This window comes from Moesziomyces antarcticus (genome assembly GCF_000747765.1).
Source record: "Moesziomyces antarcticus DNA, scaffold: scaffold_v10001, strain JCM 10317, whole genome shotgun sequence".
Classification (NCBI taxonomy): Eukaryota; Fungi; Basidiomycota; class Ustilaginomycetes; order Ustilaginales; family Ustilaginaceae; genus Moesziomyces; species Moesziomyces antarcticus.
The window spans coordinates 1631215-1655759 of NW_014639009.1; the positions used below are offsets into that span (position 1 = coordinate 1631215).

At 62.3% G+C, this 24545-nt stretch overlaps 7 protein-coding genes across 7 annotated transcripts; 3 read left to right on the top strand and 4 right to left on the bottom strand.

Annotated features, from left to right (window-relative positions):
• Positions 1-212: 212 nt before the first annotated feature.
• Positions 213-2638, bottom strand: PAN0_001d0587 (acetoacetate-CoA ligase; the record flags this gene model as incomplete). Its single annotated transcript, XM_014804202.1, has 4 exons — positions 213-302; positions 379-708; positions 779-952; positions 1028-2638. The coding sequence occupies 4 exons, from the start codon at positions 2636-2638 to the stop codon at positions 213-215; spliced, it is 2205 nt and encodes a 734-aa protein (XP_014659688.1).
• Positions 2639-2978: 340 nt separating this feature from the next.
• PAN0_001c0588 (vesicle-associated membrane protein) lies at positions 2979-4207 on the top strand (the record flags this gene model as incomplete). Its single annotated transcript, XM_014804203.1, has 3 exons — positions 2979-3416; positions 3493-3774; positions 3830-4207. 3 exons carry the CDS (start codon positions 2979-2981, stop codon positions 4205-4207), a joined length of 1098 nt encoding a protein of 365 aa, XP_014659689.1.
• A 143-nt stretch (positions 4208-4350) lies between these two features.
• PAN0_001d0589 (apbA-domain-containing protein) lies at positions 4351-5574 on the bottom strand (the record flags this gene model as incomplete). The annotated part of the gene is made up of 1 exon (XM_014804204.1): positions 4351-5574. One exon carries the CDS (start codon positions 5572-5574, stop codon positions 4351-4353), a length of 1224 nt encoding a protein of 407 aa, XP_014659690.1.
• A 458-nt stretch (positions 5575-6032) lies between these two features.
• PAN0_001d0590 (sec63-domain-containing protein) lies at positions 6033-11906 on the bottom strand (the record flags this gene model as incomplete). The annotated part of the gene is made up of 1 exon (XM_014804205.1): positions 6033-11906. One exon carries the CDS (start codon positions 11904-11906, stop codon positions 6033-6035), a length of 5874 nt encoding a protein of 1957 aa, XP_014659691.1.
• An 836-nt stretch (positions 11907-12742) lies between these two features.
• Positions 12743-16644, top strand: PAN0_001c0591 (uncharacterized protein; the record flags this gene model as incomplete). Its single annotated transcript, XM_014804206.1, has 5 exons — positions 12743-12763; positions 12873-13073; positions 13293-13649; positions 13902-14833; positions 14913-16644. 5 exons carry the CDS (start codon positions 12743-12745, stop codon positions 16642-16644), a joined length of 3243 nt encoding a protein of 1080 aa, XP_014659692.1.
• Positions 16645-16699: 55 nt separating this feature from the next.
• Positions 16700-18058, bottom strand: PAN0_001d0592 (glutaminyl-peptide cyclotransferase-like protein; the record flags this gene model as incomplete). The annotated part of the gene is made up of 2 exons (XM_014804207.1): positions 16700-16723; positions 16802-18058. The coding sequence occupies 2 exons, from the start codon at positions 18056-18058 to the stop codon at positions 16700-16702; spliced, it is 1281 nt and encodes a 426-aa protein (XP_014659693.1).
• Positions 18059-18665: 607 nt separating this feature from the next.
• Positions 18666-24443, top strand: PAN0_001c0593 (urea transport-related protein; the record flags this gene model as incomplete). Its single annotated transcript, XM_014804208.1, has 2 exons — positions 18666-22069; positions 22487-24443. The coding sequence occupies 2 exons, from the start codon at positions 18666-18668 to the stop codon at positions 24441-24443; spliced, it is 5361 nt and encodes a 1786-aa protein (XP_014659694.1).
• Positions 24444-24545: the final 102 nt, after the last annotated feature.

Consider the following 24545-nt stretch of genomic DNA (forward strand, 5'->3'; position numbering starts at 1 on the left):
ATCTGCGGCCATAGAACCTTGAAAGCACCGCATCCCGTCCGATCTGCGAAGTTAAGCAAGGTATCGCCTAGTCAGTACTGCGGTGGGGGACCACGCGGGAATCCTAGGTGCTGCAGTTTTTTTTCCATTTCTTTTTTATTAATAGCATTTCAAATTCACTCTGGAGTTCCGGAAACATTCACGTCGCCATTGCTACACTTGACCATCGACTGCTACAGCTTGGAAGCGCGGCGTTTTGCCAGCACCGCTTCGAGATCAGCGTACTGAGCGTATTCCTCCAGACTTTGCGGATTGGCCGTCGCCTGTAAGAACAACATGACCGAGGTCGTATCAGCAAAGAGCCCCATTGTGCCATCTACTGTAGCTGGAAAGACTTACGCTGGAGGGTTTGAAGGCGGCATTGCCGTTGACGACGGCCTTGACGGCGAGTTCGGTCTTTTTGCCGTTGAGCGTGACGGGAATGTCGGCGACCTGGAACGTGTGTTCGGGAACGTGGCGCGACGAGTAGGCGCTCTTGATCGCCTGGTTGAGTTGGCTGATCTGCGCTGCCGATAGTGTGGCATTGGGCTCGCGCATCTTGATAAAGAGCAGCACGCGCTCGTGCTCGTCCTTGCCCGCACGTCGCTGACCCACAACGATACTGTCGCCCACAAACTCGAACTTCTCCACCACAGAGTAGATCTCGGCCGATCCAAAGCGCACGCCACTCTGCACAATCTCACACCGCAAGTTCAAACGTCAGTAAAGTCAATATGAAGAGTGGTGGAGAGGGACTTACGGGGTTGAGAACGCCATCGGAACGGCCTAGGATCTCGAGGCCTTTGGTGATTGTGTCTTGGTAGATAAAGTCGCCCTGGGCCCACACTTTGCGACCGGGGAAGCGGGTGTAGTACGAGTCCATGTACTTTTCGTACAGCGCCTGCTTCTGCTCCGGAGGCCCAAAGAATCCCGTCTATCCTCGCCAAGAACAACGATCAGTACTTTATCTCGCTAGTGCTAACCCACGCCTGAGCACGGTCAGACTTACCGGTTGGGTGGGGAATGGTTTGGCGACGATGAGTTCGCCCGGCTTGCCCGTATCGTCGATGCGCTCGCCCGTTTCGGGGTCCCACACCTGGATGTCGAATCCAAGCGCCTTGCACTGGATAAAGTTGCCGTACAGCGGAAGCATCTTGGTTGGGCCAACGAGCACGCCAGCCATGTCGGTCCCGCCCGAGATGCTGCACAGATGGGCCGACTTGGGGAAGTTGTTGTAGAAGAACTCGACGTTCTTGGGCGACAGCGGCGAACCGGTGCTGGTCATGAGCCGGAACTTGCGCAGCTTGAGGTTGCGTGAGATGCTGAGGCTGTTTTCGGAGCAGTACTTCTCGAGCTCGCTGAGGAAGCGCGGGCTAGCACCATAGCCGGAGCAGTCGAGGTGGTCGACGAGACGAACGACGTGGGCCGGGTTGGGGTACATGGGTGATCCATCGTACAGCACGGCAGTTGCACCCATCGAGAGCGAAACGAGGTTGTACACCCACATGATCCAGCCCGTCGACGTGATCTGGAGAAACTTGTCGCTTGGACGCAAGTCCATCATCAACAACGCCTCTTTCTTCATATTGCAAAGTAGTGCTTGAGTATGAACGATACTCTTTGGTTCGCCCGTCGTGCCGCTTGAAAAGAAGATCTGTACGGGATGCTGAGCGGGGAGCTGCTCGAACCGGTGTGCGGGCGAGTCGGAGAGCTGCAGGCCGGTCTGCGTAATAAAGGATTCCATCTCGACGCCCTTGATTTTGGCCGACTTCCACGCGGGGCTTGCGTTGGGAAGACGACGGTTGCGGATGATGACGACCTGGAATGTGAGCGGCGAGTCGAGCTTGTCGTCCTCCTGGAGCCGTTCAGCGACGCCGGCGACGCGGTCGAGGATGTCGACCTGCTTGCCGTTGTACAGCACGGCATCGTCGGTGAAGAGCAGCTTGGGGCGGATCTGTGCGAGTCGGCCATAGATCGCCTGCGGCCCCGCATCGGTTGCGATGAGCGAGTAGATCGCACCGACGCTGTTGGACGCCAGTGTGGCCACGATGGGCGATGCGGTGTTGGCCGACACATGTGCGAGGCGATCGCCCTTCTTGACTCCGATCCTGCGGAACGTCTCTGCGAGCAGCGCCACCCTCCTTCTGAGCTCGCCCCAGGACACGTTGGCCGCCTGAGCGTTCGGGCCCGAGTCGGCCAGACCGCCACCCTCGGGCACCTCGATGAGCGCGGTGGCGTTGGCGTGCGGCCAGTGGTACGGCGCCTTGGGCGAGCAGAACGTCGTGTTGGACGGGTGGAGCGGGAAGAGCAGGTTCTGCGCCATGGAGAAGCGCGCACCGGGGAACCACTCGGGCAGATCGCCCGGCAGCGCATCCGGATCCGAGAGCACCTTGTCGAAGCGCACCGAGGCGCGGATGCCCGCATAGTCCCACACGGCCGCCCAGAAGTCGCTCATCCGGTTGATGGAGAAGTCGTGCAGCTCGTGGTACGTGGTGAGGTTGAGGTTGTGACGTGCATTGACCAGGCGGCGAAACTTGTCGATCGCCGAGCCCTGGATGTCGTCCGCCGTCGCCTGCCACACGAGCGGCTGCGAAGGCGCAGGCGTGATGGGGGCCGCCATGATGTCAATTTGGTGCGCCGTGAAATGCGAGATCCAGCAACGAAGATTGTACGCCGTGCGATGCGGGAACTAGGAACGAGGATTAAGAAGGGGCGAGTCGAGAGCGCAGGAGATGGTATATATGAAGAAGGAGGAGGAGGAGGCGACGGGACTGCGAAGGGGGGTTCTACCGTCTGACCGGGTCCACCGAGAGCCGGACATCCGTGCGTTACCCCACATGGCCGCGAGCCGGCTCCAACTCCGGGGAAATGCACGGCGTCCGATGCTGAGCCCGATGATTTTTTCTGCCCCTTCAATGTCAGATCTGTTGAGTCGACATTTGAGAAATTTCGCCGGCTGCATGACGCAACGCCCCACGTTCTCGCTCAGCCGTTGCATCTGCACCTGCTCTCCATCTCCTCCTACCACCACCACCACCACCACCACCACCACCACCACCACCACCACCACCACCACCACCACCACCACCACCACCACCACCACCACCACCACCACCACCACCACAGACCAACCCACCGACCACCCGCCCACCCTCGTCACCCCCGAACGCCGCCGAAACACTCACAACCACAGCAACAAAAACACAAAAACCACCAAACCACACACAACAACACCCACCACCACCACCACCACCACCCCTACCGCCTCCCCCGCCGCCGCCACCACCACCGTCGCCGCCACCCCCCCCACCCCCGCCACCACCACCCCCACCGCCACCACCACCACCACCACCACCACCACCACCACCACGTCACCCGGTTCGCATAGACCGCGCCACGTCCATCGCACACCGTACAGGCACTTGGATCTCCCAGACTCTGGCGCGCATACACCCACCCTTTCTAGACGAATAGAGGCGCCCACGCGGTGAATCGACGACCATGATCGTGTTGGCGCTCGTAGCCCGCGGCTCGCACGTGCTTGCCGAGACGCACGACCCCGAACACGACCGCTTCCTCCCCGCAGCGCAGACGATCCTCTCGCGCATCCCGCCCAACTCTTCGAAGCTGTCGTACGCGTTCGAAGAGTGGCTCTTCCACTACGTCTCGCAAGACGGCATGGTGTACATGGCTGTCGCCGACGCAGAGACGGGTCGACGCATCCCGTTCACCTTCCTCGCCCACGTCCAGAAAAAGGTAAGCCCCCTTCCCCTTCCTCTGCTAAAAGCCCTTTACTGATAAATGTGGTTAGTTCTTGGCGAGTTATGAGGTGCCCCTCGAAGACGAGGTGGGATCGACGGACTACAGTGGGTTGAGCAAGACGCTCAAGGAGATGGTGGGGCGGTTCAATGCGGACCCCCAGGCGGTGGATCCGATCGCCCAGGCGAAGAACGAGCTGGCGGGGGCCAAGGACATCATGACGCAGAACGTGGAGCAGATCCTAAGCAGGGGCGAGCGCATCGAGCTGCTCATGGACCGTACCGACAATGCAGCCAACCAGTCCATGGCGTTTAGAAGGAGAGCAGTGGGGTTGAGGAGACAGATGTGGTGGAAGAACACCAAGGTGCTCGCGCTGTCCGGCTTCAGCGGCGTCGTGTTGCTCTTTGTTCTGTACAGCCTCGTCCACTAGCACTTACCCTATACCCGCACCGAGACCTCTGCAATGGACGCTTCCTTCACACGCCTGCACGTTCAACACTGTCGCTCTGGGATCGGAACTTTGATGAAGATGAACGGAGGGGTGGAATGGAAGAGAGGGGGTTGGGGGGGGATTTAGAGATACGTGTGGGGGTTTTGCGAGACGGGTGCGCCGGCGGGCCAGTTGCCTCGCGACGTAGCCTTGAGCTGGGAGAAGGTGGTGACCGCATCGCCGCTCTGCTCGCCCTCGCTTCCATCGCGCTGCTTTGCAGCCCTGATGGCGTGGATCTGGTTGAGCTTGAGCGTGGCGAGGATGAGGTCGAGTCTCGGCGTGTCGACATTGTGCCTTCTTGCCTGGCGCACAATATTCCCAATGATCACCTCGAGTTCCATGGGTCGGCCGTTTTCGAGGTCGAGCAGGATGCTCGGTTTGAATGCCGGAGCCAGATTTCCGCCCTTTGCAGGGTCCTGAACGCCCGGAACGCTCGAGGTGGAGAGGGTGATGTTGACGGCATTGTCTACGGCTGCCATGGGAAATCGCGTCTCGTTGAGCCCACAGGCGCGCGCGACATAGACGATCTCGAGCATGGTTCGACGCACCACACCAACACTGTAGTGCAGCGTTTCGTCGAGCAGCAGCGTCGAGACCGGTTGGCGTGCGAGCGTCGAGAGTCCGCCCCAGGCAGCGTTCCAGAGCACCTTTTTCCACCGCACCGCCTCGATATCCTCCACCGCCTCACCACCACCCCCACCTGCCGCATAGATCGCCGCAAACGCCTCCAGCGCCTTTTGATCTTGCTCGCTCGGCTTCCTGCGTCCGTCGTCGAGAAGGGATTGGGTGGGTGCTGGGTATACGCCCATTTCAAGCCTCTCGAGCGCCCCATGAACGACCTTGCTTCCGGCATCGGCCAGGTTGGCTCCGATCCATGCGACAGCACTCAGCACCGCACTAGCAACTGGCGGATCGCACCGAACAAGCGACCGATGCACCTCTTCCTCGATATCCACCCCGTTCTGCAGCAGCACGATCGCCGGCAAGCTGCCCGATCGCAGAAAGGGTCGGATGATCGACGAGGCGCTCTTGTGGTCCGGAACGTTCTTGAACGTGCACACTACAAAGTCGTAGTCGCGATCGCACGCGCTCGAGGGTTCACTCTCCCGTACCGCTCGGTGCGGCTTCCATCCGGCAATCTCGCCGTACTTGGCCGACGAGATCTGGATCCCCGAGGTGGTAAGCGCCGTATAGTTCGATCGAGCGACGGCAGTGACTTGCGCACCCCCGCGCTCCAGCAGGTACGAGTAGATCGTCCCCAGCGCTCCAAACCCAATGCACAGCACCTGTGGCGCTGCAGATGTCATCTTCGAAACAGGTCGATGCAGGATGTCTGGGATGGTGGAAGCTTGCCGAAAGCTGCCGAAGGACCGAGATATTTGCGTGTCGCTGATGAAGCTGTCTGAAGCCACTCTCGTCCAACGCCAGAGGGGTGGGGATCTATATGAATTGTGGCGATATATAGGTTCCGATCCGGTACGAGTCCAATCCAGTGCGAGTCTGTCGGTGAGGGAAAGGGTGGGGAGTCCAAGATCCAGAGATCGAGGTCGACAAGTAAAAGTCTGTGCGAGCCGAGGTCTTGTGCTAAATTCTTCCACCTCGGCCGCTCAGGCTCTCCGGCTGTCGGCTTTTAGCCCGGCCGCATGCCGCGAAAAAGGCCGCAACTCCAACTCTGCCCCGCAAATCCACGGAGCAAACAATTAGTTTAGATGCCGAAGCTGCTAATTCGCTACCATCATACGAATGCGACGCTCGATGGCGCAAGCTAATTTCTACCACCCACACTGCTGATCGAGCTCATGAGCGCCAGCAAGTCCGCCTCCATCTCGGTCTCGAGCTTGGCGATAGCCTGCGCATGGACATCTGCCTCTCCCGCCGCGCTGGATTCCGAGGCGTGCTGCTGTGCATCTTCGCTTTGGTCGTGCCCCTGTTCTTGCTGCTGCCTCTTCCGAGCGCGCCTGCTCAAGCCCAAAAACGCTGCGGTGGCAGGCGTGATGAAATCGAGTCGCGCAAAGTACATGCACAGCAGCAGACGGTGTTTGAGCCCATGCGTCCAATCCTTGATGCTCGCCTCGGCCGCTGCACCATCCTCCGCCGCTGCATCCGCCGACTCCTTCTCCTCGGCCTTGCCGGGAGAAGAGAGGCGGAATGCAGTGCGCCACTCGGGAGGCACCAGAGTCAGCGTGGCCTCGAGCACCTCGCGCTCTGGCTTGTGGTCGATCGGATCCGTGTCGCGGCGGTTGCGGTGCGACGGCACAAACGTGTCCATCTCCTTGGCAGCCCGGCTCGGCTTGGCGGCGAGATTGTTGAACCAGCGCACCACGTGCAGCAGCGTCGAGCCCGGCTGCAGGTGGAGCGCACGGCCGAGATCGGTAGCCCGCAGATCCTCCGCCCTGCCGCCTCTGCCCTGTTCCGGCTTCTTCTCGACGAGTCGCAGATCACGCAGCGTCGTCAGAAGCGCGTCCGACACTTGGGTCAGGCGAGCTGCTACCGAAGCGGCGTCGCTGGCAGAGCAGTCGTAGTACGTCGGATTGCGCAGCAGCTCGGCGGGAAGCATGGTCCAGCTGAGCAGATCCATGACTTGGTCCTCGCTCTGCAGGACGCCCTCCACCATCTCGCCCAGCACGATGGGCAGCAGCGGCTCGCTGCGACGATCGTCCTGCAGCACCGACGAGTGCAGCGGCATGCCCATGCGCAACATCTTGTCGAGCATGTCCACCTTGTCCGTCTGACACAGCACCAGACACTCGCCGGGCGGATGCGGCTCCGACAGCGTCCCCGGACGGACGGCCAGGCTCTGCGCCCTGCCGAGCTCGGCGAGCGTATAGTCGACCAGCTCGCGGTCGGAAGCGCCCGTATTGCCCGCCTTGGTGATGCGCACGTACTGCGTGCTCATCACCACCACGAGTGCCGCTCTGAGTGTGGTGCTCCACAGGCAGTCACGCGTGGTGAGCAGCACCTTGACGAGACCTTGCTCGTAGAGGTGCTCGATGAGCGCACGGTCCTCGCGCACCGTCTTTTCGTGCACGATGCCGATGCCGTGCACGAGAGCCTCGTGCACCGACGTGTCGAGCACGTGCGGCAGAATCGACTCGATCTCCTCGGACGGCAAGCCGAGGTAGCCGTTGGTGTCCATCTCCGCCGCCGCCTTGGTGATGAGGTCCGAAGCCACCGTGAAGCACTGCCACACCGAAGGCACCACCACGATGGCGGGTCCAAGCGCCCGGCTCTCCTTCATCTTGTCGAACGCCGGCTTGATCATGGCCTTGAGCAGGCCGCTCGAATGCGGCAGGTCGAACGCCTGGAAGCTCGTGGTCAGGATCGACGGCCGGTCCTTCGGATGGAAGTTGTACGTCGACAGCTCGTCGGCACCGATCCACTGCGCCAGCGAGCGAGCKTCGTTGAGGCTCGCACTTGTCGCCACGATGCGCGGCATGGCAGCCTCGACGCCGCCGTCCGATGCGGCCCGGGCACGTGCAGCACACCACATGAACTTGGCCAGCGCCAGTTCGTAGCCGGCATCGAGGAGGTGCATGTCTTCCGCCACCAGCAGCGACACGTGGTTCGCCAGATCCTCTCGCCCATTTAGCGCGCGAAGCAGACTGATGGGCGTGGTGAAGAGCACGCGTGCGCCGCCGCTTCCCCTGCACACGAAGGGAGCCACCTTGCTCGAGAGCGACGTGCGCATCATCTCGACCTCTTTCTGCTTGAGCGCAACGCCGAGCGTCTCCTTGAACGCCGAGGCGAGCAAGTCGGTCTTGTGGTGCAGCACGATGATGCATCCTCTGCGCGACTGCTGCAGCTCGCGCCACACGGCCATGGCTGCCACCGTCGACTTGCCGGACGCCGTGGGCCCGCACAGCAGCGTATTCGCCGACGTGTGCATGAGCGTATGGAAGCTCTGCGTCTGGATCGCATTGAACGCGCTGAACTTCTGCGCATACATCTCGCACAGGAGCTCGTCGTGCAGCGCCGAGCGCACGGGGAGGAAGGGCAGATCGAGCAGCGTCTCGTGGGCGGGTGGCTTGTCGGGCACGACAAGGTCGTCAAAGGGGATCCACTCGCTGCCCTCGCTACCGAGCCAACTATCCGACATCCACCGCACATTAAGCCCCGACGGCAACGAGTCGCCCAAAGGAATCGTGAACGTCACGCTCGACGTGTGCGAGTCGGTGACGCGGGTCAGATGCGTAAGCCACTGGAGGATGTCCGAGCCCTGTTCGTCCTCGACCCAGATGTAGAAGCCGTGAAGGCGGCCGAGATCGCGCTCGCTCCACTCGAACGCGCGGTCGACACGCAGGTCGATGCGCAGCAGGTCGTGGCTGAGGGGACGCAGCGAGGCTGAGGTGTGCAGGCGCGGGAAGCTGCGCGCTGCATGGCGCACTGCACTCCCCATCCTCGCATTCACGCGGATGAGCTTGGCGATCTCGGCTGCCGCCATCTCTGCGAGGTCGGCGATCTCGACATCGTCGGCACGCTCGGTGACGGCGTAGATGGTGTCGGGATTGAGGTGCGACTGCTGCAGCGGATGGTCGAAGGGCCACATGCGCTTCTCGATGGCTTTGCTCATCGAGATGAGCGCCGATGCGGTGGTCGCCCAGCGACGGCTCAGTGCGATCTCGAGCAGCGACCGGATGATGCGACCGGCATTCTGAGCCACGTACGCCGAGTCCGAGACGAGAGCAAAGTCCTCGATAAATGTTCTCGAGATGTAGGCCTGGAGCAGGATGTTGACCTTGCCCGGCGACGTCTCGATGCCGCCCGAGACCTCGCAGGGAGCGGCCTCCAGCATCTTCTTGAGCTCCTTCTCCTCGGAGTCGCGCGGCACGATCTGCTCAAAATCGGCGGCTTGGCTGAGCAGGCCGAGCACGTCGGCTTCGCTCATGTTGCTGCGCATGCGTTCGTTGAACGTCTCGATGGTGCGGTAACCGATGTAGTACTTGGCGGCGATGCGACCCAGGTCGGTCACCTTGAGGCGATCGGTGACGGTGTCGTGCTCGACCATCTTGGCCTCGACGAGCTTCTTGACGCCGACGTGGATGAGCTGCTGGCGCTTGGCGCCCAGATGCGGGTCGTCGGCCACCTCGTCGTACGTCATGCCGTACGTGAGAGGCGTGCGCTTCATGCGGGTAAAGAGGTAGGTGTAGCCGAGCCAGGAGACGCCGTCGCTGACGCTCGCCACGGTGCCGAGCGAGATTTCGGCGTTGAGCGAGTCGATGAGGCCGCCGATGAACTTGGACTCGATCGGGTGCTGCGATGTGATGGCATCGACGTAGTGCGACAGGCGGTCGTGCGAGGTGAGGATGTAGCCCACGCCGAGATCCTCGTACTGCGGACGACCGGCACGACCAAAGATCTGGAGCACGTCGAGGATGGACAGGTCGACAAACTTGCCGGCGGACGAGTCGTAGACGTCGGTGCCCTTGATGACGACGGCGTAGGCGGGCAGATTGACTCCCCAGGCGAGTGTGGCAGTACAGCAGAGCACCCTGGTGACACCTGCCTCGAACATGCGCTCGCTGAGGGTGCGGTCGGATCGCAGCATGCCGGCGTGATGGATGCCAAAGCCGCCATCGAAGAGCTCCTTCATCTCTCGATTGCGGCTCGACTGGAGCTCCTTCTTGAAGAAGGCCTTGCGCGGGTTTTCGTTGGCCGAGTCCTGGAGAATGTCGCCCATGGCCTCCTCTCGGAACATCTCTCTTAGTGTCTGTGCGGTCTTGACGGTCTCCTTTCTTGCGTGGACAAACACCATGACCTGATGGCCAGCCTGGACGAGCTCCGAGACCTTTTCGTAGCACGCCTTGTCGAGGTTGGCTCGCGCCTGCTGGGAGCCGGCCTTGCCCTTGACGCCGAGGAAGTGCTGCTCGAGGGGCACGGGACGGAAGGAGGAGTCAAAGTAGAAGAGGCCTTGCCAACGGTTGACGCGCAGAAAGTCGGCGACGTCGACGTAGTTGGGCAGCGTGGCGGAGAGGCCGACGATGCGGATGAGCGACTGGCTGGACTCTACGAGGCGGAGCGTACGTGCCACGATGGTTTCGATGACCGAGCCACGCTCGTCGTGGAGCAGATGCACCTCGTCGATGATGAGGAGCCTCACTTTGGTGGCGAGCTCGCCTTCTCCGGTGGGCTTGCGCGTGACGACGTCCCACTTTTCCGGGGTGGTGACGATCATCTGGGTCTCGGCGATCTCCTGCCTGGTCATCTGCATGTCGCCGGTGAGCTCGCGCACCTTGATTCCGAGATACTGGAGACGCTTGCTGAACTTGCGCACGACTTCGGCGGCGAGCGCCTTCATGGGAGCGACGTAGATGATCTTGAAGTCGTTCTTGCGGATGTCGAAGCCCTTGTCTGCGTTGCCGGCGGTGGGTTCGATGTTGCGAGCGTACTGACTGATGGCACGCATGACGGTGAGCATGGCCACGTCGGTCTTACCGGCGCCGGTAGGGGCACATACGAGCAGGTTCTCGTTGGTCTTGTAGGCGAGCGGATAGACGGCGCTCTGGAGTCGGTTGAGACTCTTGTAGCCCGGGAAGGCACCGCGACAGATGGGATCCATCTCGTTGATGGGGATGTAGCGCTCGTCGGTGCGCATGGGGACGGTGCGCGGTGGCGGGATGGTGACCTCTTCGAAGAATTGCTTCTCCTCTCTGGTGGTGCCGAGGGGGAGTGCGAAGCGCTGTCCGAAGACGGAGAGGACGTTGCCCTGTGCGCCTGACGAAAAGACGTGCGGATAGCGTACCTGGTCGCCGCCAGTGGGTGCGCTCGTGAAGAGCGGTCGATCCGCAGCGGCGGCGAGGCTCTGTTCGCGGATGAGTTCGAGCTCCTCTGCAGTGTATGTGCGGATGCTGTCTGCGGGATCTTCGGCGCGCTGACGGTTGGCCTTGCGCAGATCGTTCTTGAATCGGCGTGCCTGCTGACGCTCCTCTTGAGTCTGCACGATAACTTGAGAGCCGGGGATGTGAGGACGGCTGCCGCTATGGAAGGCGTCGTGCGTATTGGCATGGTTCTGATGATTCCTTTGCGGCAGGGCGATTTCGATGGGTTGGTGGGAGTGGAGACCGTTTGCACCATTCTGTGCGGGGGAGCTGGGGTGGTGGGACTGGAGCGCAGCGAGTACATCTTGACGATCGGCGACGATGCTTCCTACGAGTTCGAGATGCTCAAAGCCGATGGCTTCTGCGAGCTCGGCCGAGATTTCGTCGCCGGAGCGAGAAGAGGAGAGGATGGAAGTGATGGTCTGACGAAGGCTCTCTGCAAGTTGTGGATCTGCAGCCGAGAGGTGGGCGAGATGGTCTTCCACACCGCCGATTGCGGCGGACGAGGAGCGTGAGGGATGGTAGTCCGCCTGGTCCCACAGCTCTGCCGAAGCTGTATCCGGTTCGTAGGCGTGTTGAGGCGCGTCGTGGGAGCTAGAGTATTGGTCTGGGCGATCGAGTGCTCGCAGCTGCGACCAGAGACTGCTTGCGCGCGGCTTGTGGTTGTCTTTAGGTTTTGCAGGCGCGGTTGCTCGCTCGCCAGAGCCGAGGAGGGCGTCCAGTTGGGTTTGAAGCGACGCCACGAGCGAGTGGTCGACATCGAGCGTGGTGCGGGAGGTGGAGGCGGTGGGGAGGTAGGAGCGCAGATGATCCTGGAGCGACATGTTGGGTCTTGGATGGCGGTGAATGGTCGAATGCGTCTATACGAACGACCGATGCCGCTGTTGACTGTCGAGTAGGTGATGTGGGGATGACGAGGGGCCGAGGTGGTCTGAGCAGTGGAAACAGCCGTTTCATTCTTCTTGCGACTCAGCCAAGTCCGGCTTTGCTGACTTGCGCTGCTGAGCTGCGCCTAAATTTGGTTGCCGCCTCCACCTCGAGACGGGCTGTCGTGGGGCCTAACATCTTTGTCTCCATTTACCACATCGGGCTGGACTGTGCTGGACCCTGACCGATGCTCGAACCTCGAGTGACAGAGGTGTGGGCCAGAAGGCGAGGCAATTGTTCCTCGGTCCAAGTTGCGTGACAGTGGTGCCTTTGTTTGCGTCTGTGTGCGTCCTTGCCTTGCTGCTTATGATGTGCTGGGTGAGGTGGGACGAGGGTGCCCGATCGCGCCTGGCTGCTGCAGCGGTTTCGCTTCGGGAAGGCATTGCTCGAAAAGGGAATCGGCAAGAAAAAAGTGCGAGAAATAATGACAGGCAGGAAAGTGAGGCAGGGAAAAGTGGGAAACAAGTGGATGTCATGTGACCTGTACCGACACGGCGCGTGCGGACGCGGGTTGGAGCCATTAACACGAATACACTTTAGCGCGCCACGCGGACAGCTGTCAACAGGAAAATACCGAACAGGCGCATCCGAAACGCGGATCTTCCAATCCTCGCGCCGACCAGACGTGTTTGACTCCACCTGACCTTTGGCCACGACGCACGAAGCACGGCGCACGCTCCTCAATTGCCCGATCGAGTCAAGCCCATTTGTCATGCCCGTGCGCGAGGTCGCGATGGAGCCACTCTACGTCACGGTGTGTTTGAGACGAATCAAAGACGACTGCGACGCCGACTCGTACAAGAGCCGAGCATCGACAAGTCAGCGCTGGAAATCAGAACGGCGACGTGATCCGTGCGGGCCAGGATCGGGAAGAAGATGGACGCAGCGACGCTTTTGAGGCTGGGAGCTGGGAGCTGGCTAGGGCCGCGTCGCGACGGGCACAGAGGCAAGGAGGCTCGGCGATGCCGTGGGCGCTTTGGGCGACGCAGCTGGTCGGCCCGCTCGGCATGGCGATGTACCGTGGTCATGCACCTCCAAACCTTTCGATGCAAGGCCAGAAGATCGTGCACCGCGATGGGCGGGCGTATTACCAAAAAAAAGGAAAAAAAAAGGTCGCGCTCGGGAGCAGCGCGAAAGCGCGACGCAACTGCGGAAGAAAAAGGAGGGCGTCGTGGCTCGATTTCGCGAGGGCCGTCTTTTTTTGTCAGCGTCTTGGAAGCTGCTCTCAAGGCACAAGCCATGCAGTTGCTCGTTAGAGAGCTGCTTGAGCGCTGATCGTGTAGGTATGGAGGTCAAAGGGAGCTGCCCTTCCACGTGCTTGGCTGCTGGCGAAGGGGAATGACGAGCGTGACAACCTTGTGGGCTTTGCAGATGTGAAAGAGCGCAGCAGCGTCTTTGCTGGGCTGGGCTTGCAGCTTCTGATGGACTTGGGAGCCAAGCGCGGGCGCGCTGCGTTGCGCGTGGTGGCTGCTCCGGCCTTTCTCACTCAGAGGGCAAAGAGAGTCCAACACGCCGACGGCCGAGCGAAAAGGAAAGGCCAAAAGTGCGCTCTGCAGCGCGAAATCAATCGCGTTTCCACTGCCACTTTGGCGAATAATGCCAGGAGGCGCCTCAATAATCGCACAGCACAGCACAGCGCAGTGAGAGCACAGCTGAGAGCACAGCTGAGAGCACAGCTGAGAGCACAGCTGAGAGAACACGGCACGTCGACCGCCGTCACCACAGCCGTGGGTCAGCTAGTGTGTGTGCGACCCTGCACTACCACACGCTCGACCGTCAAGCTGAACCGCGCGCTCTCTCTCTCTCTCTCTCTCTCTGTCCTTTGCTCCTACTCCACTCGTCCACGTCGCCTTTCGCGCCTTTGCGTCTCTTGCTCCTACGTCCTCATCCAGCCCTGCTCTGCTCGTCACTGGTGCGCGATGGACGTGTCTGCTCGTGCGCGTGCGCGCGTCGACGCCATGCCTGCATCCTCGGCGTTGCTCCTCCAGCACGACTCGCGCCTCGACCTGGACGATCGCTCGCAGCGCCATCGCGGCTCGTCCGCCTCCGATGGGCGTGACGGTCGTGATGGTCGTGATGCTCGCGACGGCCAAGTCGAGTCGCTCTCGCAGCAGCTCCAGTCGCGAAGCAGTCCCACCGCCGCTTCCGTAGAGAGCTTCTCGTCGTACATCAACAAGGACGCGCCGCTCTTTCAACAGCGCTCCAGCTCGCCACGCGCCGAAGACGTTCGCGACCACAGCGATCCCGCATCGCACACGGGCAGCCCTCGACTCCACCCCCGCCACCTCGTCAGCACCCCCGTCGTCTCCAGAGACGCCTTTCGCCATCGTCACTGGGCCGACTCCGACCCAACCCACCCGTCCGCGGGAGTCATGTCCATCGAGCATCTGCACAACACCTCCCAGACGCCGCAGCACCATCTCTCCCAGCACGCGCACCTCAAACCAGGCGCGCAGCAACGCATCGCGCTCGCCATAAGCGCCGCACACCGCGCCGCAGACCGAAGCGCGTTGCCAGCCTCGCCCACCCCCGCCATCGACGTCAACCGTCTGTCCGTCTCGAACCTCGCCCAGAAGAACCAGGAGGACGACGAACGCGATCCGGCGTATCGCGACGCGCGCATGCGCGCCCCCGCCTCGCTCATCGACGACTCGTTCGAGAGCACCGCCAGCGTCGTCGGCGAGGATGCAAAGAACGAGATCCGCAGGAGGAGACGCACGCGTCCAGACGAGGCCAACCTGCTCGCACAGGTATACGCAACCAACGCGTTTCCGGACCACGAGACGCGCCTCTTCCTCGCCAACCGCGTAGGCATGTCCGTCAGGTAAGTCCCACCCCCCAACCTCACCCACTCACATCTTTACGCTGTACTGACACGCATGATTCTTCATCTCGAAACACAGGGCTGTGTCGGTGTGGTTCCAGAACAGACGACAGGCCGAGAAGAAACGCTCGGGCCGATATGGTGGATCGGGCATCGCGCCAGGTGCAACGCCGGGCACAGGGCAGTCGACGCCAGCCCTCGAGTCGACTCCCGCCAAACCATCCGCCACCGTGGTTGCCCAGCGCAAGCCTCTGGGGAATGCGAGCGAGAACGCAGCTGCGGCGATCAAGCGCTCTGAGCCGGTCGAGATCAGCGACATGAGCAGCGACAACAAGGAGAACATCCCGCCCTGGCTCGTCGCGCGCGCCACCAGCTCCCGGCCCCCACTCCTCGAGCCACTCAAGCGTCAGACCCCCGCCAAACCCAAAGACACCCACACCGCGTCGAAGGCTGCGTCTACGCCGCGGGATTTGCGACAGGATGTTGGGCCGCAGGGCATGGGCATCGCGCACGTCGAGGTGGACGCGCCTGCGCCCAAGACCATGTCGCGCCACCGCTCCACTCCACGTCTGTCGTTGGACGATGTGCTGAGTGGACGCAGCCAGACGCTGCGACGGGCCGCTACGGAGCGCGCGCCGCTCGCAGCGCTGACGGCCGAGGACGGGTTGGATACGATCCTGCCACCGCCCAAGTTGCTCTCGCGCGCGTCGAGCGCATCCAGCCTGAGCCTGCTCACCACCTCGGGTGGACGCGCGAGCATCGGCAACATCACCGCCATCCCCGCGGCCGCGTCCCCTCCGGCGTCGCAGAGCGAATCATTGACATCGAGCTTGCCACCCCAGCTCACGGCGGTGCTGCAGAGGCAGGGTATCATTGCGGGCGTCGATCGGGCACAGAGCCATGTGGAGCGGAGTGGGTTGTTGGGGATGATGCCGAGCAGCAGTGTGTCGAGTAGCGAGGCGGATGTGGGAAACGATGCGCGCGAGGAAGAGGACGAAGAGCGGACGCTCAAGCTCATTGCCCAGCGTAGGGCGGCCAAGGGGCAGGAACAGCGGGCAGATGCGCGAGAGGCGATGGCAAGTGTAGGTGCCGATGCGGCGGTGGGGAAGAAGGTGGTTGGGTTGGCGCCCGCACGGGCGGTGAGTCTCGATTGGGCTGCGGGCCGCGATCGTGCCTCCACCTCGGCGCTACCCGTGAGTATCGGAGGCACACCACTCTCTCGGAGCGTCAGCATGCGCTTGCCCACCGCGTCCACCCCGCTTTCAACGCGCGCCGGTGGGTCGGCACCCGAAACTGCGGCGGACAAACGCAAACGTCCCACCGCCCGCTCGTTGTCTGCCACCGACCTCACGCGGCGTCTGCAAGATGCCAAACGCAAAACTGGCGCTGCCGCACGCAAGAAACCCGCTTGTGTCGACGAAAACACTGCCCCCACCGCGCCCATGGAGTCGGCTAAACGTCGTCGTGTCGAAGAAGCACCTGCCTTTGGCAGTATGGTTTCGCCAATGTTGTCGCGCTCCTTGGCGTATCCGACGCGGCCGGTGGGGTTGACAGCTACACCGCAGTACGTGCGTGCGGTGAGTACGCCGTTTGCAAGGAGGTGGGATCTGCATACCCCCTCGCGTGTGCTGGGCGACCGTACGAATTTTACCCCCGCTCCCGCGCAGGCGTTTTCGCACGACGACAGCGGATTCTTCGACTGCCACTCGCCGCCAAAGCGAGACGATCCCAACGATCACCAGGCTGCAGAATTGCTGCTTGGGCTAGGCAAGTCGGCCGTCGATTCCAGAGACTCCTCCGCAAGCCAGTAAATCCTACCCCCCCGCAACAACACACACAGTGCCAAACAATCAAAAAACAAGTGGTCTACGTGGGAGATTTCGAGATTGCCTATGTTACTGCGTGCGGAGTCAGAAGCATGGGAGTGTCAGTGGTGTGTGCGGGAGGCGGGTGTGGTGGGGGACTTACAAGCTCGGCCTTGTACTCACGCTTACGCTTGCCCGGGGGGGATATGTCGAGGTCGAGGTACTCGGCGACTGCGAGGCGGAGGATCATGCACCACGCATGCATGGTGGCATAGTCGAGCGCACGCGCATCGTCTGCCATCTTGTGCCACACCGACGGAAACGGCGAGGGGATGATGTGCAGAATCGGTACGCCAGCATGCAGGAATGGGAGATGGTCGTCTTCGATCCCGCCCCATGGCTTGTGGTGCGAGAAGAACGAGCGTGCACCCGAGTGGCCTGCGGGCCAAAGTACGCCGGCGTCCCGAAGGCGTGTTTCGGCATCGGCCATGGCGCCGTGCATCCACTGCGTGCTGTCGAAATACGAAGGTACCGAAGGATCGGCGGCGCCGAGCAGGTCGAGCAACACCATGTGCTCGATCGTGTTGATATGCTCGATCGGCCCATACGCACTACGCGCCCTTCGTTTCCCCAACGCGTTGGCTGCGCCTCGAGTCGCGTCGAATCGGGTGGCGTCCCAAAAGGTGGACGTCCAATGCTGAGCAAGCGCGCGCGAGCCGTAGATCGAGTCGGTGTGCGTCCAGGTGCGATACGCCTCTTCGCCGTCGAAAAACACGAGCTGCAAAGTTGTCTCCTGCGCCACACTCTGCATTTCCTGCTCCTGAGCGTGCAGCTTGCGCTCTCGTGCGTCGAGCGCATCATCCAACGCCACCGCCAGGTCGACCATCATCGCACACGGCGCAGCGCTATCCGTCGCCCCCACAAACTCGGCCATCCCCGACGCCGCCGAAAAGTACTTGGAGTCATAGTGCGCCGCCACCACCAGCTTGCGTGGCGCCGCCGGGTTCTTGGTCACGATCAGATTCGTCATGTTCTTCCGGCCCTCGGGCGTGTCCGTGACGAAGGAATGCTGCTCAACGTGCCAGCCGAGCTTTCCTGACTTCCCCCAGTCCATGGTGGTAGAGGCGCTCGAGCTGAGGTCGTGCCGGAAGACGTCCAAAATCGCCTCGCGCACCTTGCGGCTGTTGTCCGTGTCGGCGGGGCGCGGGATGAGGATGCGAGATAGCAGCGATTGGGGATTGCGCGCATCGAGCAGTTTGGAAGGATCCGATAGCGCAGCGGTTGCCTTGACGGACGAGGGCGAGAAGCGGCCGTAGTCGCGCGTCTGGCTGCGCACCGCATGCCCCCAACACAGAGGGACGAGCGCACAAAGCACGACGACCAGACTCGCAGCCAGACGCAGTGCGTGTAGCGACGGCATGGTGCAGCGAATAGGTGCCGGCCTAAGTGGCAGACTCGGGATCTATGAGCGGCAGAAGCAAGGTTCGGGCTTGGCAAGGATCATTGGCGCATCAGCATCGTCGAGACGTCTCGAGTGGGTGGCCGGCTCCGAGCTCCGTTTGACCGAGTTGCGATTCTGGCTCAGTCTCCGACGCTTTGTTGGGGAACGTGAGTGATGATGGCGTCGGCGTGGTGATGGCGAGGCAAAGAGGCTCCTTCGAAAGGGTCCTCACAGCTTTAAGTGCACTTTGGCACTTCGGCTGGTCCGAGCTTTTCCCCCCACCGCCAACGCGCCGAATTCATTCTCAGAGACGGCTTGGCTTGGCATTGCAATCTACACATCGGGAGGGGATCCAAGCCCGATTGCCGCTCGGTCGGCCTCCACCCGTCTGTGCTCAGCGTAGCGCTATCTCGACCTCTTCCCAATCCACTGCATCCCGACACACCACCATTCGCAGCCCTACTACAATGATCACAACGACACGCTGAACCTCGCAAGCAAGCAGATATGCTGCGCTTCCACCAGCCCCACCCATCGCTTATCTAATCCAAGTGGCCTGCTCTGCATCGCAAGCCGCGCCGCCAACATGTCCATACCGGCTCTCGACGAGCAGTTCCTTCCGCGCCTGCTCGCCGTCTTTTACGCCGTCTTCCATCCCACCGAAGGCCCCAAGGTCGTTTACCAAGTTCCCGAGGGCGCTATCACCGAAGAACACGCTCCGTCCAAGTCGGGCGACCAGCACGATGGTGCCAACGCCAAAACAGGATCCACAAATGCCCACACAAACGTCAATGCCGGCGTGCTTGGCGGAGAGCCGCTGTTCGACTTTTCCGCCCTCTCCGAATACCTCATCCCAAAAGCGCCCCTGTGCGGCAGGCTCGTCACTTCCATAGCACGAGGCACAGTCGTGGCGCGGCGCGATGACGAACCGCCCCCCTCACGCGCTGCGTCCGTGGCAGCAAAGCCAAGGTCGGGATCCGTACGGTCCGGCGGCTCGTCGCGCGCATCTTCGGTGCGCCCAAGGGAAGCGTCTCGTGCGGACGCCAGCGCCAAGCCTCAAAGGGAGCTCCGGTCTTACAAGATCCTCGGGTTTCCGACTCTCATCGAAGACGCGGCAAAGTACCAGCGCAACAACTTCATCTTCAACCTCTGCTTTGTGTTTGAGGGACAGGCAGATGTGCGCGCGTACGAGCCCGTGGTTCGCAAGTGCGGACGTGTGCTCCGCGGCCTCGAGGAGACGCAGTCGTTCCTCTCGAGCCCAAAGAGCCTGCCGCGCATGTACGCCATCATCGAACAGCTCTTCGAAGATCTCAGCTCGTACTGCGAGAGCTTCGTCGCGCTGCCCGAAGCGCCTTACACGTCGTATCTCAAGTCCAACTCCAAACCCAACAGCCCCGAGACCCACAACCTCGTCTCACCCATATTGGGGCCCGACGACTTTATCTCGCTCGGTGCCAGCTTCGCCTCGCTGCGCGGCGAGCACCATCGCAACCTCATCAACGAGCGGCTCAAGCAGAAGCAGATGCAGCAGATTCAGATGTCGAGCCCGTCCAGAGCCTCGCCGACCGCACGCAGCAACATGCACAACCAGCAGCACCAGAGCGCCAACGGAGGAGGAGCTGGGGCGCGCTCTCGCTCAACTTCGGCGTCGGGATCTTCCCATTCCGACAGCGGTCGCGTTCTCAGTCCGCTTACTACCATTCGCAACGATGCACTCCCCATGCTGCGAAGCAATAGCGCTTCGGGCGCCAGCGGTATCGGATCCGACGGTCCTCACTCTCCTGCATCCGCAATCTCACCCACCACCATCGAAGGCCGCAGACCGAGTCTGGCCAGGTCGTCGACCATCATGGCGCTCACCGACGAACCCGGTCAGGGAGCATTCCCCTCGGAGGAAAGCCGCGACAACGCGATGGGCATCGTGAGCACAAAGCGACAGAGCGAGCTCAGCCGCGAGCTCAGTGCGGCCGAGAGCCTGGGCAACGTGCTCACCAACCGCGACAGCGCCACGTACGACAGCGTCAACACGGCTGCTGGCACGCGCCGCTCCAGCCGCGGCAGCACAGCTGGCGCCGGAGCTGCCGATCCCGAGTCCAACTCGCTCGAGCATCTGACGGAAAGCATCGTGTCGCTCAGGACCATCGATGCGGCGCTGTCCAACTCGGTGAATGCGCTGCGCTCCGAGACGGCCGACACGTCGAAGCGCACGGCGCTCGTCGAGAGGCGCGAGCCGCCGCACGGACTCGGCCGCACGGTGCGCGATGCGATCAACCTCAAGCTGTTCCCCGTATACCCGAACCCACCCGCGGTGAACGACTGGGACGTGCCCGTGGCGCTGCTCGACTTACAGTCGCGCGTCGATGGCAACTGGGATCTCACGCTGCGCCGCATCCTGCCGTTCATCGATGGCGTGCACCACGTCAAGCGCATCGCGCAGCTTGCAGATGCCGATCTCGGCCTCACGCGCGCATGCCTCGAGCATCTCGTGCACTACGGCTGCATCGTCGTCGTCGACATCTTCCAGTACTTCAACATGTACACCGTGCGGCCCGCCATCGCCAAGATGGCTGACGACGAGGCGCTGGGTCGCGAGTGCGCCACCTATGTTACAAGGCCGGGCTATCCAATGCCGTCGTATCCCGAGCTGCTCAGGCTCTACTCGCTGCTCCGTGCAGGCAAGACGCTGCACGACTGGATCGAGGACAACGATCTTGACGACAAGGGCATCGACGTTCGCCGCTTCGTCTCGTTCGGCGTGATCCAGGGCTTTTTGCGCCGCGTGCATCGGTATCCGATCTACCTCGGCACGCGCTGGAGCGCCGACGGCGGGCGCTACGACACGTCGGTGGTGTCGACGGTACGCAACTCGCCCGTGGTCCACTCGCCCATGGCCAAGCCGGGCGACTCGGGCATCCGTGCCGACACGCCGGGCCGACGCGATCAGAGTGGCAGCCGCGAGCCGCGAGACCGCCGCCCGCGCGAGCTGTCCGGCATGAGTGGCGCATACGGCTCGCAGCGCATCGGGCGCGATGGCAGCGTGGACAGCCCCGGTGTGACCGCGCGTCAGCCTGCGCGGCGTGTCGGCTCCGAAGCGCGGCTGAGCAACATTGTGCTCGGCGGAGGCACGGGCGGTGGGAGCACGCCGAGTGCGTCCAACCTGGGCGACTCGGTGCACCTCAGTGCGGGCGGGAGCAACTTTGGCACGTCACCGACCAAGCGGCTCACCCGTGTGCGTCGAGCCAACTATCGCCATCCGACGACGACGGCGATGGATGTGGCGGCGGTGGCGTTCCAGACGCACGACAACGACCGGGCATCCGTCGCGGCTGGATCGGGCAATCCACGCTCACCCCGCAAGCGCGCGAGTGCGATTGGGCTGAGCACAGCCATCCCTGGCGGCAGTGGTGCAGGTGGTAGCGGCGTGATCTCGGCTGGAGCATCTGGGATTGCAGGAGCGAGTGGTACGCACCCGCACCCCCAGACGGCGGTGGTGATCCCGCCCGAGCTGATCGATATGCTCGATGGCCTGCACAGCGACGACGAGCTGTGCACCGCGTTTTCGATCAGCTGGCCCGAGCTCGAGAAGATGCTGGTGCAGATCGGCGTGGCGCGCCACGCGCACGAGCGCATGTCCGACGGCGACACGGACGACGATGACATGGCCTCCACCCAGCGCAGCGACTGGAGGAGGTGGCCCGGTGCGGCCGGATCCATGTTCGCCGGCGCCGGCGCGAGTTCGGGATGGAGCAAACCCAGGATGTCTGGTTTCAGCGGCGTGGTCAACGCCGGGCGCTCGAATCTGAGTGGGGTGGCGAGCTCGGGTCACCAGTCGAATAGGACGGGCACGCAGGGCGACTCGAGCGGGTTCGGCATGGGCTCGGCATGGGGCGTCGATCCCGACGAGAGCGGCGTGGCTAATTGGGCGAGCACCGGCATCGATAGGGAGCTCATCGAGGCGGGAGACCTCGGCCTTGTGCGCATTCTGTATCAGTAGCCGCTACCGCACTGCATGTCAGCATAGCTCATGATCTTGGCGCTAAGTCGTTGGTGTGCTGAGGCAGTTGGTGTGAGGACAGAGGACTACTTTTTGAGCGCGGGCCTTTGTTTGTTAGGGCGTGAGCGTCGTACAGAATAAAATTGGACCTCCACTTTGGCAGCGCTTGAGAAGACTGGCGAAGTGCCGTGGAGCGGTGCGCGAGGTCGTTCGACGTCATCTTCTTGCTAAGCACTCGGTTGCGGGGAAGCCATGTTCTTGACGTTCTCAATCCCACCACCATCGCTGCTTCATCTTCGCACCAGCTACTCACGAAAAGATACAGCCGTCGGTGTAGCATCAGCTTGACAGAAGAAACTCAGGATCGCACCGCTGAGTCGCGCCACGATTCGGTCTTTACACGCCGTGCGCAGTATTGCGGCTGCCTTGCCGCGTGTGGCCGCCCTCCCCACCCGCAGCTACTCGACTAGCCTCGCGTCGGCTTGGACCAGAACGAGTATGGCGGGTACGCGCAGGTCGTCACGCCAGGTGGCGGCGCGATCGAGCTCGACCACACCCATCAAGCGCGAATCGGACATGGACGGTTTGCCGCCGCCGAGCACGCCCAAGCGAAAACGCGAGGCGGTCAAAGTCGACCCGTCCGAGATCGAGGACCTTCTCACCGCAACCATCAAGCAGGAAGATACAGGATCGGCGCAGGGCTCGCCCAAGAAGGCCAGCACGTCGGAGCGCAAGCTGGCTTCGTACAAGGCATCCATCACTGGGTCGCCGTTTCCGGACCATCCACTGCCCACCGCGGCCGAAGCAGAACAGGTAGCTTGGATCCTCGGCGAGTTCCATGGCTACAAGCGCGAGTCGGAGGGTGGCAGGGGCTTACCGCGATACACCCCGCCGCAGGGCGACGACAAGTACGGCGGGTGTGGCGATGTCCCCTCGGTGCTCGATGCTACGATCCGCACCGTGCTGAGCTGCAACACGTCGAACCGCAACTCGGCTGCCGCGCACCGTTCTCTCACGGACCACTTTGGTCGCCGGAACTGGGAAGCCATCCACGCCGCGCCCGAGTCGGAGCTGGTGGAAGCCATCCGCTGCGGTGGGCTGGCGAACAACAAGGCGCGCACCATCAAGGGCATTTTGTCGCAGACCATGGAGAAACACGGCAAGCTCTCGCTAGACCATCTGCACACCGCTACGGACGACGAGATCATGCAGGAGCTCGTGTCGTTCAACGGCGTCGGACCCAAGGTCGCCAGCTGCGTCCTGGCGTTCTGCATCGGACGCCAGAGTATGGCCGTCGACACGCACGTGTTTCGGCTGTGCAAGAGTCTGGGCTGGGTGCCCGAGAAGGCGAATCGAGACCAGACGTACTATCATCTGCACGAGCGTGTGCCGGGCCATCTCAAGTATCCGCTGCATGTGCTGCTCATCCAGCACGGCAAGCGGTGCGCCAACTGCTCCGCCAAGGGCTTTGCGACGGTCAAGGAGGAGGTCGAGGACGAGGAGGGAGAGGCACAGATCGTCGACAGGCCGTGTCCGCTCAAGGCGGCAGGTCTGCTGGGTCGCAAGGGTAAGGCGCTCAAAGATGCCGCACTCAAGACGGAGCCCCACTCGGGGTCAAAAGTGAAGACAGAGTCGGAATCGGGGACGAGCGAGGTTAAGGAGGAGTCGGCGTCGGTCAAAGCGGAAGACGAGGTGGACTATGCAGCTGCGCTGTCTGCGGCTCGCGTCGCATCGTCAAGCGAACTGTTCAAGATGGTTCAAAAGGCACGCAACACGCGCGCCAAGAACCCGCTTTCCGCGCGCCTCAAAGCGTCCGGCTACTCGCTGGAGCTGCAGCATGCGTCGGAGCTATCGTCCGAGCAGCGCAAGCGCGTCTTCTCCCTGTTCGAGGCCAACATGAAGGCGATGTATCGCAACAGCACCTTGGGGTGGAAACCGTCCGAGAAGAAGAAGGAGCTGTTCGATGCCGAGTCGCGCTTTGCCATCATCCGGCCCCCCGCGGAGGAAGGCGCCGAGATCGCGGGCTTCGCCATGTTCCGCTTCGACACGGAGCGGTCGGTTGAGGGCGACCCGACGCGGCGCCCGGGAGAGGACAAGGTGGAGGTGATCTATCTGTACGAGATCCAGATTCGCAAAGCCAACCAGCGCGATGGACTCGGCAAAGAGTTGATGGACATCGTATATACGCTGGGAAAGGCGGCCCGGATGAGGAAGGTCATGCTCACCGTGTTCGACCACAACAAGCCGGCCTGCGAGTTCTACAGGCAACAAGGGTACAGGGTGGACCCCGTCAGTCCGAGCCAGGATGCCGAACGAAGCGGCAACGTGGATTTCGACATCATGTTCAAACAAATCACCCAGCAATCTTAGATGGCGTTGATGCGGATCGAGAAGGCGCGGAAGTACGAGTACTGGTCGCGCGGGGTGGCCCAGTCGCGTGTCGCACCGCCAAAGAAGCTACACCCCATCCAT